The sequence below is a fragment of the Fukomys damarensis genome, unplaced genomic scaffold, assembly GCF_012274545.1.
Source record: "Fukomys damarensis isolate Sample0158 unplaced genomic scaffold, DMR_v1.0_HiC HiC_scaffold_2, whole genome shotgun sequence".
NCBI lineage: Eukaryota > Metazoa > Chordata > Mammalia > Rodentia > Bathyergidae > Fukomys > Fukomys damarensis.
Genome location: NW_022900914.1, coordinates 9,040,534 through 9,056,216, shown reverse-complemented (window position 1 = coordinate 9,056,216; position 15,683 = coordinate 9,040,534). Strand labels below are relative to the sequence as shown.

Here is a 15,683-nt window from a genome sequence, read left to right as displayed (position 1 = left end):
CTTGGACGCAGCAGGGCAGCTGTTGGACCGGGTTATTTCGGGCATTCGGGCGGGCGACCCGCGTAGGCCTGTGAAAGCCCCGTGTCGTCAGGGCGGGTGGGAGCGGCGTCTCTGGGTACGGGTTCGGGCAAAGGGCAAAGGTCAAAGGTCAGCGTTCGAGCTGGTCTGCTTCCCCGTTTAACCATGGCAGCTTCTGGGGAGCCCGGGAAGCAGTGTCCAGAGGAGGAGGCCGCGGTGGTAGTGGTGGGTTCCTGCATGACAGACCTGGTCAGGTTAGTTCGGGGCGGGTAGGCAGGGTCCGCGCTCGAGGGCAGTGCCCGGTGCTGCAACAGGGGGGACCCAACAGCTGCAAGGGTCTCCAGCCCGCAGCCCGCCTCTCACGTGGCAAAGGCAAAATTTGAAAAATGGGAAAATGGGAAAATTTCCACAGTAGAGGGAACGTTTCTCAGAACTTGTGCCTATTCCTCTAGGACTGAACTGGTGACTACGTCATTTTGCCTACGCAAATAGTTATTGTGAGAACTCAAGTGTTTTGTCAACCGAAACCCTGCGAATTACGCATTGTTCATCTTAGCTGGTTGTATAAAATAATGAATTGAGCAGAGGGTCAAAAGCACCATCACTTATCTTTCACCGTATTGATTGGCTTTCCTGTGGTATTTTACCGTTCCAATTTATTTTTCAATATTATTCTGTAACTTATGGCAACCCCAGTGTAAGTTAACAAAAATCCACAAACGCTAAAAAATTATGATCAAATAGCGATAGGAAATATACTACGTGAAAATAGTTGAGTTAGGTCAGTGAGATTAAAAGAGCCTCGTGACTTTTTTATGGAAATGGCTTTCTGAACGTAAAAGTAACTTTCACTGTAGAAAGAAATCTGACATTCAAAATAATCTTACCATTCAGATTTTTTTTTTTTTTTTTTTTGAGACAGGGTCTAACTATGTAGTTGAGACTGATCTGGAACTTCCTATGTAGCCCGGGCTGGTCTCGAACTCAAAGCAATCCTCCTGCCTCAGCCTCCCGAGTGCTGGGATTACAGGCGTGCACCATCACGCCTGGCTTCAAATTGTTTCATTTTAAAATATTAGTGAACAGCTTTGGAGGTATAATGCTATTTTACTTTTTTTTTTTCTTTTTTAGTTTTTTTTTTTTTTTTTTTTTTTTTTTTTTGTTTTTTAGTTTAGGTATACTGCAACAAGAACTTGAACTTGTCTATCCCTAAACTTAGTTTTCCCAAAGGATAACAGAAACCCTGGGGGGAATAAAAAAGGCTTTAGAACAAAGTAAGTTACTCCACTGACTTGTATCAAAATTCCAAACCAAGATTAAAAAGATGAAATGTAAAACAGAGGAAAGACTGATGAGACAGGCATTGACAAAAACCTATGACAGAGTAGGAGAGTGTATAGCAACAGAAAAAAAAAATTAATACCACTGGCCTTTATTTTTCCACAAATACTGGAACTGGGTCAGTAGTGACGGAAGCATGTCGGGGGGTGACCTCACCCTTCAACATGGCGGAGGTGGTAAATTAGAGCCATGAATCAAAGCAGCCACAGCTGCTGGGGGACCCTATTGGAAGCAACTGCCACCGCCTCTTTCATCTCTTCTGGGGCAGGGGCCAGGGCCAGATCTGACACATCTATAAGTAGACCTCTTGGGGACTCTGCCAGCCAAATCAATGGCGTTTTCTACTACAGTACCTCTAGGATTTCACTATGAAGCAAAGTATGTTATTCTCAGTTACTTGGGACTCCACTCTCAGGAGAAGCTGCAAGCGCAGCTTGCAGTGATGTGTGGTGTGACGTATTTACATGTACCCATGCAGCAGAGTACATCAACAAGGTGGCTGGGGTACTGTCTTCAGTCTTAAGTCTGAGGAGGAGGAGTATCCTGGCATTGCTGCAGAAGACAGTAATGACATTTACATCCTGCCCAGTGACAACTCTGGACAAGTCAGCCTCCCAGGGTCTCCAACCATAACAACTGTTTGGCAGTCAGAGAGCCTGCCTATCTCAATGTCAGCAAGCCAGAGCTGGCATACAGAAAGCCTCCTAGTGTCCCTAGGCCCTGAGTCCTGGCAGCAGATTGCAATGGATCCTGAAGAAGTCAAAAGCTTGGATAGTAATGGAGCTGGAGAGAAGAGTGAAAACAACTCTTCCAACTCTGATATTGTGCACGTGGAGAAAGGAGATCCCTGATCCCCTGTGGGCAAAATCATCCCTGTAAAGGCCTACTGCTTTAGAGGGAGAGGGTTACTCTCAGGAAACCTGAGCTAGAAAGTCCCAGACTTAGCTGTGGAGTTTGGTTGTCCTGATGAATGGCCTGTGTTCTGCAGCTTCTCGTCTTTTGCCTCCTCTTCCCCCACCATCCTGTAGTGTAAGGGCACTGTCCCTGTGTTGTACCACCCCTCAGCTATGGCACTGTGCTGCTCCCCAAATTCCCTTCTGATCCATGGGAGAGGGCTCACCTGCCCCATGCTTCTGCCATGCCCCATGAGCCCCTGAGGCTTCCTACAGCTCTACTTTGCAGAGATGCTGCCTTTATGAATCTTGAACACAGATAAAAACCATGCCAGGGTTTCCTAACCTGTAAATTACTGGCTGCAGAAACGTCTGTCTTTAGAGGCAGGGGGTAACCTCACTGACCTGCAGGGCCTCCAAACCCTTTGTCATAGTTACCCCTCTTACCTGTAGTGACTGATTTGCCAGTAAGTCAGGGGTCATGAGCTGCTGTCTGGACCTGGGTCGGGATATTCCAGTATCTGGCCTGTTCCAGGACTGGTCGTCCAGCTCTATGGGTTTCTTGCTATGTGGTAAGTGAGGATTGTCATCCTCAGACTTAGAGCGCTATTGGACATATTAACTGTGCTATCACTGAAATAAAATGATAAGTATTTTATCAGTCCCAAATATCACTGAAATCTAAAGTGAGAATAAAAACCTTAAACTTCAAGTCTGAGGCTACCATGAGGTTCTAGTTTGGCCTTACCCGTACAGGAATGGAGGCCTCTTCACCTGAACTCTTCATAAACCAGGTGCCAGGGCAAGAAGCTGGAGGGGCCCAGACCACTGTGTGGTTGAGGGGCAGCATAGCTGATCCCATCCCTCAGGAGAGATGGAACTGTGTCCTTTCACGCCTGAGGGGCAAAGTGACTGCAGGGCCCACAAGCTTGATAAGGGGTCATCTCAGATTTCTCTTAGTCAATGTAATGTTACTTTTTAGATCCTGAAATTTTTAATAAAAATATCTTACCTACCCTAATCCAAAAAAAAAAAAGAACTGCTACCTTGTCAGGTGTTTTGGCAAGATGCACATGCTTCCGTTAATGACAAAACATAAAGTTTAATTTAGTTATATACATTTGGTAAAGAGGCCTATGCATCTTTTCCAGAACAGGTGTCAGGAAACTTCTACAAAAGACCACACAGTGAATATTATAGGCTTTCTAGGTCATGTATGGTCTAGATAATTTTTTTTAACAATCCTTTAAAAATATACAACTCATTTTTACCTACTTTATAGTAGCTTATTAGCAACCTTAATTTCCCTTTGCTATAGAACAGCATATTTCAATACCAAGATTAGGATGTGAACATCTTTTTGAATGGGAACATATTCTCCCTGCCATGATGATTTAACTTGAAGTCAAAAAGGTTTTGGGGGGGGTTGTTTGTTTGTTTGTTTTGTGGTACCGGGGATTGAACTCAGGTCCTTGTGCTTGTGAGGCAGGCCACCGAACCGCTGAGCTAAATCCCCGGCCCCAAAGTCAAAAAGTTTATACTTCTCAAGAAACCTCTGAATCCTACCAGCCCGCCTGTCCTCACATTGTATAGGTAAGGTGCCTAAGAGAGCTTCAGTGGCTCTTAGCAAGTCACACAACCAGTCAGTGGCATAATGAAGGCTGGAACCCAGGTCTCCCCATCGTTCTTTTTCCATTTTGTCATTCTACCTCTAACTCTGGCTAGTAATACTGCCCTTTTCGTGTACAGCTCATTTGGAAATTTGTAGTCTATCCATTTTATTGTTTATCTTATTTGTTGATAAGAACAGCTAAGGATTTATAGTTCTCAGGTCTGAAAGTAGTATCTTCATTCTTATTTTATTTCTGAATTTAACTGTGACCAACCTGGACACCATGCCTATACTGTAAAATCACTTTAGAAATAAAACTTCTTAAATAACTAAGCCCATTTGGATGTCATCCAAGTCTTGCTTTCTTTATATATTACATTACTGTGTGCCAGACACTGTTAATTCAATCAGTGAGCAACGTTTTCATTTCTAATTTCAGTCTGCTATAAATAGTAAGCTCTGTGTAGTAATAATTTTTAAAAGTCATTAGCTCATGTGACATGGCAAACAATAGACATTATTTAATACCCATCTATATTTATCATTGTCTTCTTCCTTTTTAAGTACTCATCTCTGAAGTTTCACGTTTTAAAGATAAGAAAAGTCATATCTGTTTTTTAGGAAATAAAGCCAAAGACACACCGTGATGAAAATCCATAACATATGCTGAACCTTTAGATCTTAGGGTCATAGACATTGACTAATGCTCTCAGTAGTCCTTATTTCTTATGGTAAGTTTTCAGTTATTCAGCTAATTTTTACTGTGTGCCAGGGACTTCTTTAAGTAGAAAGGATGCACAGGCAAATATATATGTGCCTCATGGAGAGAGACAGTAGCAGTAAAAATAAACAAAGAACATGTATGTTAAATACTACAGAGACAAAGTATGAAAGGAATATATGGGTACTAAGTTTAGATAATTAGCCACAGAAAGTCTTACTGAGAGGGTAATTTGAGTAAAGACTTACAAGAGAAAAGGAAGCAGGCCATACATATACCTAAGGAAAGAGAACTCCAGGCAGAGGGAATAGTATATGCAAAGGCCCTGTTCAATGAAGTAGTCAAATATGGCTGAAGAAGAAGGAGTAAAAGGGTAGTCACTGATTAAGGGGCATTGAGTCATACTCTGGATAAGATGAAAATCCACTGGAGGATTTGAGCTGAGGACTATCATCTGACTTAGTTCAGAATAGGATCACTCTGGAGGCCATATGAGAATAGAACGAAAGCAAGAGCAAAAGTGGAGAGACAAATTCAGAGTCAATCACAGAAATCCAGTCAAGATGTGGTTGTTTGAAAGTACTGCAAATGGGGCAAAGTGAGCATCTTTTCATTAGCATATTTTTAAAATAGAGATGACAGGATCTACTGAGAAGAGCTAAATCAAGGATTACTTCAGACTCTACAGCCTCTATAACCAGAAAGGAATGCTGAGATGAGATACAGAAGATCCTGTGAACAGGGACAGTTGGGTGGGGACAGGACTGGTTGAGGAATTCGGGGTAAAGGTGAGGGTTAAGGTAATTTAGACATCCAGTGGAAGAGATCAAGGAGGCAGATAGCATGAGTTTGGAGTCCAGAGGAAAGGACCCGCCTGGATATAAATCTGGGTTTCTTCAGTGTATAGGTAGTATTGAAAGCCATGAGACAGTAGGAGATCATTGAAGGTCTGAACTCCAAGGACCCTTCAATATTTAGAAGCTATATATTTTTACGTAATTTGTTTCCTGCTTCCCTTTCAGTCTCTTTGTACCCCTAAAACTTGTTTCGAGACAAACTTAGTACAAACATTTCCATGGCAAGAAACTGATACCAACTAATACTCATGTAGCCATTTGCAAGCTGCCATTTAAAAGTGATGGCTGGCTGGGGATTTAGCTCAGCAGTTCGGTGGCCTGCCTTGCAAGCGCGAGGACCCAAGTTCAATCCCCGGTACCAAAAAAACAAAAAAATAAAAGTGATGGCTGGAGAGATAAGATTCTAAATTTAGTCCTTGGCAAATCAAGAAATGACTGCTTAATTCTGAAAGGATTTTAACCGCACAGTGCAATAGCGACTTTAGAAGCCTTGACACCCAAGTAGATGAAACATTGGACCTAGATTATTTTTTTCAATTATTCTCTACCTAGAAAAGGTTGTATGTGTTTGATATTGTATAGTACTTTCTAACCTGGACCCCACCAGAAGCTTCCTGACTTGTCAAACTATTTAGATCAGAAAATTCTCCTGTATTAGAGTACTTGCCTAGCGTATATGAAGCCCTGGATTCAGTCCCCACCACCAAAAATGATAGATATAGATAGATAGATTCAGGCATCTTTCACAGTCACATTTTCAGGAAAGTAAAAGCCAAAGGAATATTCTTCCAAAATTACACTTCCCCAACATTATAGGAATGTATCATCCTCATCATTTCTCCTTAAATTGGTTGTGAGAATTGCTTATCAGTTGCCAGTCATTTTAATTGATATTATTAAACATTGTTATAAATGTATTTCTTAATATTAAAAACAACTATCCCTGGGCCCGGGATTTAGCTCAGTGGTTCTGACACCTGCTTTGCAAGCACAGGGACCCAAGTTCGATCCCTGGTACCAAAAAAAACAACAACAAAAAACAACTATCCCTGAGAAATTTGCTACTTTTGAACCTTTTAATGAAAATAGATATTTAAAAAGTTAAGTTATGTTGATGTGGTGGCACACACCTATAATCCCAGCACTTTGGGAGGCTGAGGTAGGAGGATTGAAAGTTCAAGCCCAGGCTGGGCAATTCAGCAACTTAGCAAGACACTGTCTTAAATTTTTAAAAGGCTGGGGATGGAGTTCTGTGCAAAAACCCTGGGTTCAATACCCAGTACCATCCCCCCGCAAAAAAAGATAGGTAGGTAGTTAAGTAGATAGGCCTCTGGTCATGAACTTAACTCGTTCCATGACTCTGGAAAAGATGACCACATCTGTGTTCATTTGGGAAAAATGGTACACAGCTGTGTTTGTCAACTGATGTAGCATTCACAAAAACTAAATCTTGCCACATGCCTCTGTTTGTGAACCAAATTGTAAATAAAAGCATAAACTGAGTTACCGCTATATATGTGCACATATACACATGTATGTATACATGTATGGGTGTGTGTGTTCACATATACCTATATGTATACATTTATTTTCTTTTTTGGAAATGGTCTCACTGTGTTTCCCAGGCTGGTCTCAAAATTGTGGGTTCTAATAATCATCCCACCTCAGCCTCCCACAAACTGGGATGACAGGCATGGGCCACCATGCCCTGCTACTAATATTTTACATCTGGACTTTTACCAGATTTAAAGAGTTTTAGTCCATACACTATACTAATAATAATATTGGATTTTTTATGATTGAATCTTCAATTTGAAGTGAAAGATACAGATCTAATTTTTAGCTATATCGAAATTTTACAGAAACTTAATTTTAAGGTCCATTATATTCTATTGCTTAGAATTATCAGTATTGATTTGGTTTTATGTCAAGACCTTAAAAGTAGACATTATCTAAAATAGTTAAAAACAATTAGAAATTAGTGTCCTGTGTGAGATTTATTGGGATTATGCACTTAAGTCTGCAAAATATTCCAATACCTTGACTCAGTATACACTCCTGAAATGAATGAATAAATACTTGTACACCATTTGTTCCTATTCTGTAGGTTGTCTCTTCACTCTTAGTTGTTTCCTTTGCAGTACAGAAACTCCTTAATTTGATATGATCCCATTTGATTCTTGGCATTATTTCTTACGCATTTGGGGTTTTGTTGAGATGGTCCCTGCCTACACTTTGTCTTTAAAAGTTTTACCTCTTTTATCTTACAGCAGATTGTTTTTGTTTTAATGGTTAGATCTTTGATCCATTTTGATTTTAGTTTAGTGCATGATGAGTGATATGGGTCTAGATTCAATCTTCTGCATATGTATAACCAGTTTTCCCAACACCATATTAAAGAGGCTGTCTTTCCTCCAGCATAAGCTTTTGGCCCTGTTCAGATCAGGTAGCTAAATGTTTCTGGAGTTGTTTCTACATCCTCTCTTCTGTTCCATTGATCCACATGTCTCTTTTTTTCCCAATACCATGCTGTTTTAATCACTGCAGCTTTGTAGTATAACTTGAAGTCCAGGATTGTGATGACTCCTGCTTTGCTTTTATTGCCCAGGATTGTCTCTGCTGTTCTAGGCCTCTTCAGGTTCCACATGAATTGTGGGGTTGCTTTCTCTAGTTCTGTAAAGAATGCTATTGGTGTTTTGATTGGGATTGCATTAAATCAACATATCAAATTTAGAAGTATGAACATTTTTTTACTATATTGGTTCTGCCTATCTAAAATAGGGTATATCTTTCCAATTCTGATGTCATCAATCTCCATTTTCAGTGTACTGTACTTTGCATTGTAGAGGTCTTTCACTTCCTTGATTAAGTTAATCCTAGGTGTTTAATTTTTCTTGATGCTATTGTAAGTGATGCTGTTTTCCTAGTTTCATTCTTAATGCATTCATTATTGTTATATAAGAATGCTATTGATTGTTGTGTGTTGATTTTGTATCTTCCTATCATGCTGTTTACTTCCTGCCAGCTTGAACCACAGTGTACATGCATGACTGTCTCATCGGGTGGCTTGTAGCACTGGTGGTACAAATGGATCTGTTCACTTTTATCAGTCTTTTTACTAAAAAATTAATAAAAAGCTGCCAATGGAATAGTCATAAATGTACCACCAGTAGTTCAAGCCACCCACCCAGCCACAAAACGTACAAAGTATTGCCCTATTGTAAATGTGTTAATACTAGGAATCTTTTGGTAGGCTTTTTTGAGTCTTCTATGTAGGGGATTTTGTCAGCTTAAAATAATCAAGATTTGACTTCTTCCTTTTCTGAATTTCTTTTTATTTCTTTATCTTGCCTAATTGCTCTAGCTAATTTTGGGGGGAGAAGGGATGCCGGGGATGGAACTCAGGACCTTGGGCTTGCAATGCAGGCACAGTGCCACTGAGCTAAATCCCTGGCCCTCTACCTAATGTTTTGAGTACTACAGTGGTGGTAGTAGACATCCTTGTCTGGTTTCTCATTTTAGAAGGAAAGCTTTCAGCTTTTCCCAATTTAATACGATGTTGCCAGTAGGAATGTCAAAAATGGCTTTGCATTAATTTCTATTCTCATCCTTTATAATTTTCTTCCTTATACCAGCTTTGGATTTGGATTGTTCTTTTTTTTTTTTTTTTTTTAGGATCTTGTACCTTTACATGACAGGTCTTGGTTCTCATTTTTTCTCCTTGTCCGTGCCCTCCCTTCACCCCCTCCTCCCCTCCCCATTTACAAACACATTATTTCCATTTTTTCATTTTCTCATAGTTTTTCTTTTCCCTTATTACCTTTCCCCTACCCTTCCCATTTTCCCTGCACCTTTAGCCATTTTCTTCCTATTTCACATGGTCAGTTATCTCATTAGGATCTTATGTACTTTTATAGCTTTTCACACCAGAGAAACTATTCAGTATTTACACGGGTGACTTATTTATTTCACTTAGGAGTTTATCCTCAATATGTATCCATTTTCCTATGAATGAATCTAAATTGGATTGTTCTTTCTCTAAGACCTTGAGGTGCATCATTAGGTTATTTATTTGAATTCACTTTGTTTTTTTATGTGGGCATTCACAGTTACAAACTTCCCTCTTAGCACTCTCCTTTCTTTCATTGTGATCCCTAGGTTCTGCTGTGTTGTATTGGCATTATCATTTGATTCTAGGAACGAATTTCCTTTGTGACCCAATGATTATTCAAGAGGGTCATTGCATTGTTTTCTTGCTACTGGTTCCTATTTTTCCCCTTCTGTTTAATTGCTCACCCTGCCTGCCTGCTGTATTCAATTAGGCTTTTTGGTTGTTGGTCACAATGTCTGTACAATAGCCTTGATAATTATTTTGGAGTACTGGTTTGGTAATCATGAATTTCGCTGTTTGTTTGTTTGTTTGTTTTTTGAGACAGGGTCTCACTATGTAGTTAAGACTGACCCGGAACTCAATATGTAGCCCAGGGTGGTCTTGACCTCACAGACCTCACATTGATCCTCTTACCTCAGCCTCTCGGGAGTGCTGGGATTACAGGCGTGCGCCACCACGCCCAGTTTGGTAATCATGAATTTCTGAAGGTGCTCCTGGTCATGGAAAAACCTTATTTCTCCACAAACTTTGAGAGATAGTTTTGCAGGATATATCAGTCTGGGTTGAAAGCTGTCTTCTTTTAGGGTTTGAAATACTTTAGTCCAACCTTTCCTTGCCTTTAACATTTGTGTTGAAAAGTCCGCTGTAATTTTAATGGGTTTTCTGCTGTTAAGTGATTTGTTGCTTTTCTCGAATAGCTTTTAAGATTCTGTCCTTCTGGGCTTGGGCTGTAGATCAGTGGCATTGCAAGTGCAAAGTCCTGAGTTCAATTCCCAATACTGGGGGGAGAGAAAAAAAAGATTTTTTTTTCCTTTATTGAGTTTATTGGTACATTTTAGGTATACAGTACAATTACGTTCATTATTGGGATCTTGTACCTTTACATTGACAGGTCTTGGTTCTCATTGTTTTCCCCTTGTCCGTGAAGATTCTGTGATTCTGTTGGGTTTCTGAGATTTCAACTACGATGTGTTACAGAGAAATTCTTTTCTGATAGTAGGTATTTGAATTTCTATATGTCTTGCTTATTTATATTTTAAATTGTTTCCATATAATTGAAAAGTTTTCTACCATTATTTCTGTCAACATTGCTATGCCATTTGTGTTGTCTTTCAACTTTTCACTAAATCCAATTAATCTTAAATTACTTTTCTTTGTGTCATTTTTGTGTTCTTGTAGATTTTAAGGTATCTTTGAGTATATGGTCCTCTACATCAGCCCTTTTCCTTCTGACAGTCTGTCCTCACATTGGTCACTTTTGTTTCCCATACATTCAATAGAATGGATTTCTAATTGGTACCTTTTCATAGACTCTAATTCTTTTTTAAGCTGGTCATTCATGATTTTTATAATTTTGTTGAACTCTCCTAGCTTTTTAATAAATTCTGTAAACTCAATGATCATTTTGTTTATTGAGTCCATTATCTGTTTAGTTATTTATATCTTCTTAGAGGTTGCTGAGCACCTTATTGGTCTGTTTTTCTGTCTCTTCTTTGATCATTTAGTATGTCAGCTATTTTGCTTTGGATTTGCTTCCCATTGATCCTCCATGGATCAGCTTTGGGGAATTGGGAGTTTGATAGACATTTTATTGCCTTGTATTCTCATATTTTTGGTGTGTATTTGTGGGGGAGTACCCACACATACCTTCTGATATTTGCAAGTCAATATAGTGGGAAGACTTTCTTACTATAGATGAATGGATTAAGAAAATGTGGTATTTATAAAAATAGAGTACTGCTTGGCCATAAAGAAGGATAAACTTGAGTCATTGTAAAAAAAAAAAATGGATGTGCCTTGAGACCATACTATTAAGTGAAATAAATGAGACACACAATCTTAAATATTGCATGGCTTCTTATATGAGAAACCCAAAAATAAATCAAATAGAAGACAGCCTATGGGAAGTAGAGAGATAGGTCTTTTTCAAATGGGAAGGATGATTAAGAGGTGATGGGAAGGGAAAGTGATGGAAAAAAGAATTGAGATGTTATACATGTACCAACTCCCAACAAGGAATGTAATCATTATGTACTGAAAACATGTAATAATAAAAAATGAAAACTGGAAAAAAAAAACTTTGTTGCTAGTATGGTGATCTCTTTTAGTGTCTGCTTTTCAGTAATGTACTGTGGATGTGGCTAATTACAGACCTTTGCCTCTGTCCCGGGATCCAACCACCTCCATTTATTTGGGAGGGGAGGATGCAATGCGATTAGCCCAGCACCCAGTTCTCCAGAAATGAACTAGTGTTGCCAAGACAAACCAGATATTGGCACACAGTAAAAGTCAGTTAATAGCAACAACTATTTGTTGCAATAGCAATAAAATCAGCAACAATAATATAGTCAAAGACAAATAAATATTGATATACCATAAGGACCAGTTAAAGATACTACTATATCATTCTTAACCATAGAAAATATATCTATAATTATAATATAGACATAAAGACAAACAATATTGACATACAATTAATATATACTAAATGTAACAACTATCCCACCATTCATAATAGAAAAGCATTCAGTAGTAATATCATAGTTACCTAAGGGACCAGGGATCTAGCTTAGTGGTTCCTCCACTTGCCTTGCAAGCACAAGGTCCCAAGTTCAATCCCCAGTACCAAAAAAAATTGCATAGTTACCTAAATATCTAAAGATAATGAAGTTTAATCGTAACAGTAGTAAAGATGAAGGGAGTGATGAATGGGATAATGAATTAAAATCTGAAAAAGATGAGAAAAGTGAGATAAAAGATCATACTAAGGAATAAAAGAAAACTAATTGAATTAGGTAAAAGAAGTAGTAAAGAACAAATAATAAAAAGAAGAAATAAGATCAAAGTAAAGAAAATAAGGAAAAACTAAAACTAAAAAAGAAAAAAATGAATCCAAAAAACTACTCTCTATTTTTGAATGAGTGGTTTCATTCCAGGGTCTGCAGTGTTGGAATCCACCAGTTAGGAAGGAAGGAGAGTGAATCACTGCTAAGACCTATTTTGTTTCCATATTCACTGTTATGGCTTCTGTCTAGATATGCCCACCCACACCCCCCAGAGTCACATAAAGTCATAGGTGGAGCTTTTCAGAGGTGGCTGGATCTAGAGTGTGTGATGCTGTGATTGTGTGTGTGATTATTAAATCAGTCTACTGATTGGTTTGACATAGTTCAGGGTAGGATTAAGGATGTCCCACCCTAGGTGCTAGTGCTACTCATTTTAAGAGCAGGTATGCAGGACAGATAGAGGGCTGTTGGGGTTACTTGCTGCTTCACTGCTATTGCTGCCTTCACCTTGCCATGAACTGTTTCTCCTCTATGATGACCCTCTGCCATGCTGCCCTGCCTTGGAGCCAGTTGATTGTGTTGTTGTTGTTTTTTGGTACGAGGGATCAAACTTGGGACCTTGCACTTGCAAGGCAAGTGGTGGAAGCACTGAGCTAAATCCCCAGCCCACCAGTCAAATATGGACTGAAACCTCTACAGACTATGACCCAAAATAAACCTTTCCTCCTTTAACTTTGGGTGTTAGGTATTAGATACTTTGTCTCAACAATGAGAAAGGTAACTAAGACACTCATTGTATTTGAATGCTAAATCTTGCCACACATTTCTCACTGGGTTTCATCAATCAATAGTGTACGCTGTAAGGCTGTGATCACTGTAGCTACTCCCAGTCCATGCCAACACTCTTTCATTGAGTCAGGTCACTCTCTCCAGGAGTTGTGGTCACCTTTCCAGACTGCTTCATTCTTTTCTCTGTGTTGTACTCCGTTTCTCCAGCTTCTCTATAGTTTCTAGTTTTCTTGTCAGCTCCCCCCAATTCCTGGAGATCTACTTTTTTTCCTCTTCACCAGGTTTTTTTCTAGGTATCTAGATTCCAGGTCCCAGAGAGGCTATACAGTATTTTGCTGTTGGTTTTACCTCACTATTTTGGACCTCAAAGCCCTGGTTAGACTCTGGTTTTTAAATGATCTTTTAAAAATGCTATTAAGGGACCAGGAATTTAGCTCAGCAGTTCGGTGGCCTGCCTTGCAAGCACAATGACCCAAGTTCAATCCCCAGTACCAAAAAAAAAAAAAAAAATGCTATTAAAACAAATATTTGTCACAACAGAGAAAATACTGATTTTCACATAAAGTGGCTGGTAGTCAGATTTTTGTCACTATGACAAAATACTCAAGATAAACAACTTAGAGAAAGAGTTATTTGGCTCAGAATTACAGACATTTAAGTCCATAATCAGCTCTGTATTGTTTTAGACCTGCAGCAGGCAGAAACATAGCTGAAGGGCAGAGCAGAGAAAAACTGTTCACCTCATGATGACTAAGAAGTAAAGGGCGGGGGAGCCAGAGAGGAAAGCACCAGTACAAAACATACTCTTCAAAGCCATCCCCACAGTGACCTGCATCATCCAGTTAGGCCCCACCTCCCAATATCCCTGTTGAGCTGTAAACGTATCAACAGATGCATCCACTGATGAAGTTAGAACCCTTAAAATCCAGTCACTTCCTAGAGGCACAGTTGGCAGCCTACCCTTCAATACAGTGCTGTATACCTTTTGGATCCTAACTGTGAGAGTAGCACAGAGTGTTTTAAATACTGTAGCATTAGATTGGAAGACTTGAGTTAATATTCATGTTAAAACAGTATTAATTTGAATTCTCACCTTCTCCCTAAAATAGGTGATAATGCCTACCCTAACCTTTTCTTACAGAAATATTAAGTATAACCAGTTCTGAATTGCTCATAATAATGAGAATGTAAAAGAAGCATGATCACCAAAACCCAAAAATAGTAGATAAATTAAAATTTAATAATTCTAGAATACATTATTTTTCTTATGCTGATTTATCCTTCTAATTATATTTTGTTTAGGATAAAATTAAAATCCATTTTTATTTCTTTCAACTATACCAGCAGATGGCAGGAAGATATAGCCCAGATAATTATAATGTGATGACAGAAGTCATTTTGAAATTTAAAATTTACTATAATTAATTGGCAAAATAGGAAAGAAAACATTGGTTCTGTAGTTGTCGCTATTATTTTATTGTTGTTTAAATTCATGTTTTATTGTCTTCTATGAATTTATTCATCAAGACCTTTAACAAATTCTTTTGTCTTACTAGTCCCCTTTCTGATATATTTTTATTCATTATGATTTTCCCACTTTTTAGTACTCTCACCCATACCTTTTTTGATCCTGTAGTTATCCAGTCCCTGCTTCTTCATTCCTTATACACACACACACACACACACACACACACACACATTTTTTCTTGCCTTCTCTTCAGCTTTCAGTTCCCAAATTAACTAATTCTCCTGTTCCTATCCAAGCTTCTGTTCTTTCTCCAAGTCTGTTCTCAGTCAGCAGTAAGAAGATATAGATATGTACATCAACTTTCCAGTACTGGAACAAAATGCCTGATATACACCGCTTAGGAAAGAAAAGGTTTATTTTGGTTCGTGGTTTCAGAAGTTTCAGTTCATGGTCTTCTGGCTCCAACACAGAAACATTAGGGCAAAAGAGTGTAACAGAGGAAAGTTGCTTTTACATCATGGCAACCAGGAAGCATCAAGGGGCCAGCTACAAGAATATACCCTTCCAGGTTATGTTCCCAATTACCTACTTCCCCCAACCAGGCCCCACCTCCTAGTAGTCCGTTCAGCTATGAACTCATCAGTGGTTAATGCAATGATGAGGTTACTACCCCTCAATACAGGAATCTTTGAGTGACACTTCATATTTAAACCATAACATATATGTATCTATAGATCCAAAAATATTTGTTGACATTGGGTAGTGTTTTTAAATAGATTTTTAATATTTTGAACTATATGTCTCTCCAGCCCCTCTATACTCAATTCTCCATGCACATTGGAAGAATGAAAACAAGGTGCCCCTATTTATCCCTTTATTCTGACCATTATTTCTGGGCTAAGATTATAAGGGCTTCCACCACCTAACCACTGTTCCATTTTGGAACTTGAGTAACTGGTTGACTTTTTCCTTGGGCTACAGTCTTACATAGCCGTTTTCCTTGCTTTTATTACACTGTTATTTAGTAGGCATATAGGCACGTGTCATCCCAGCTTTCTATGTTTCTTTTTTTTTTTTTTTTTTTTTT

General features: G+C 38.9%; 2 protein-coding genes across 2 annotated transcripts in view; one reads left to right on the top strand and one right to left on the bottom strand.

The window, feature by feature from the left end:
* The window catches only part of Babam2 (BRISC and BRCA1 A complex member 2), a 471,740-nt gene that overhangs the window by 368,571 nt on the left and 87,486 nt on the right, over positions 1 to 15,683 (bottom strand). The window lies entirely within an intron of this gene.
* Positions 7 to 15,683, top strand: part of Rbks (ribokinase) — a 94,248-nt gene continuing 78,571 nt past the window's right edge. Inside the window, exon 1 of the mRNA XM_010604711.3 lies at positions 7 to 272. Coding sequence (XP_010603013.1) covers positions 184 to 272 — 89 coding nt within the window. The 5' untranslated portion in view covers positions 7 to 183. The remainder of the gene's footprint in view (positions 273 to 15,683) is intronic.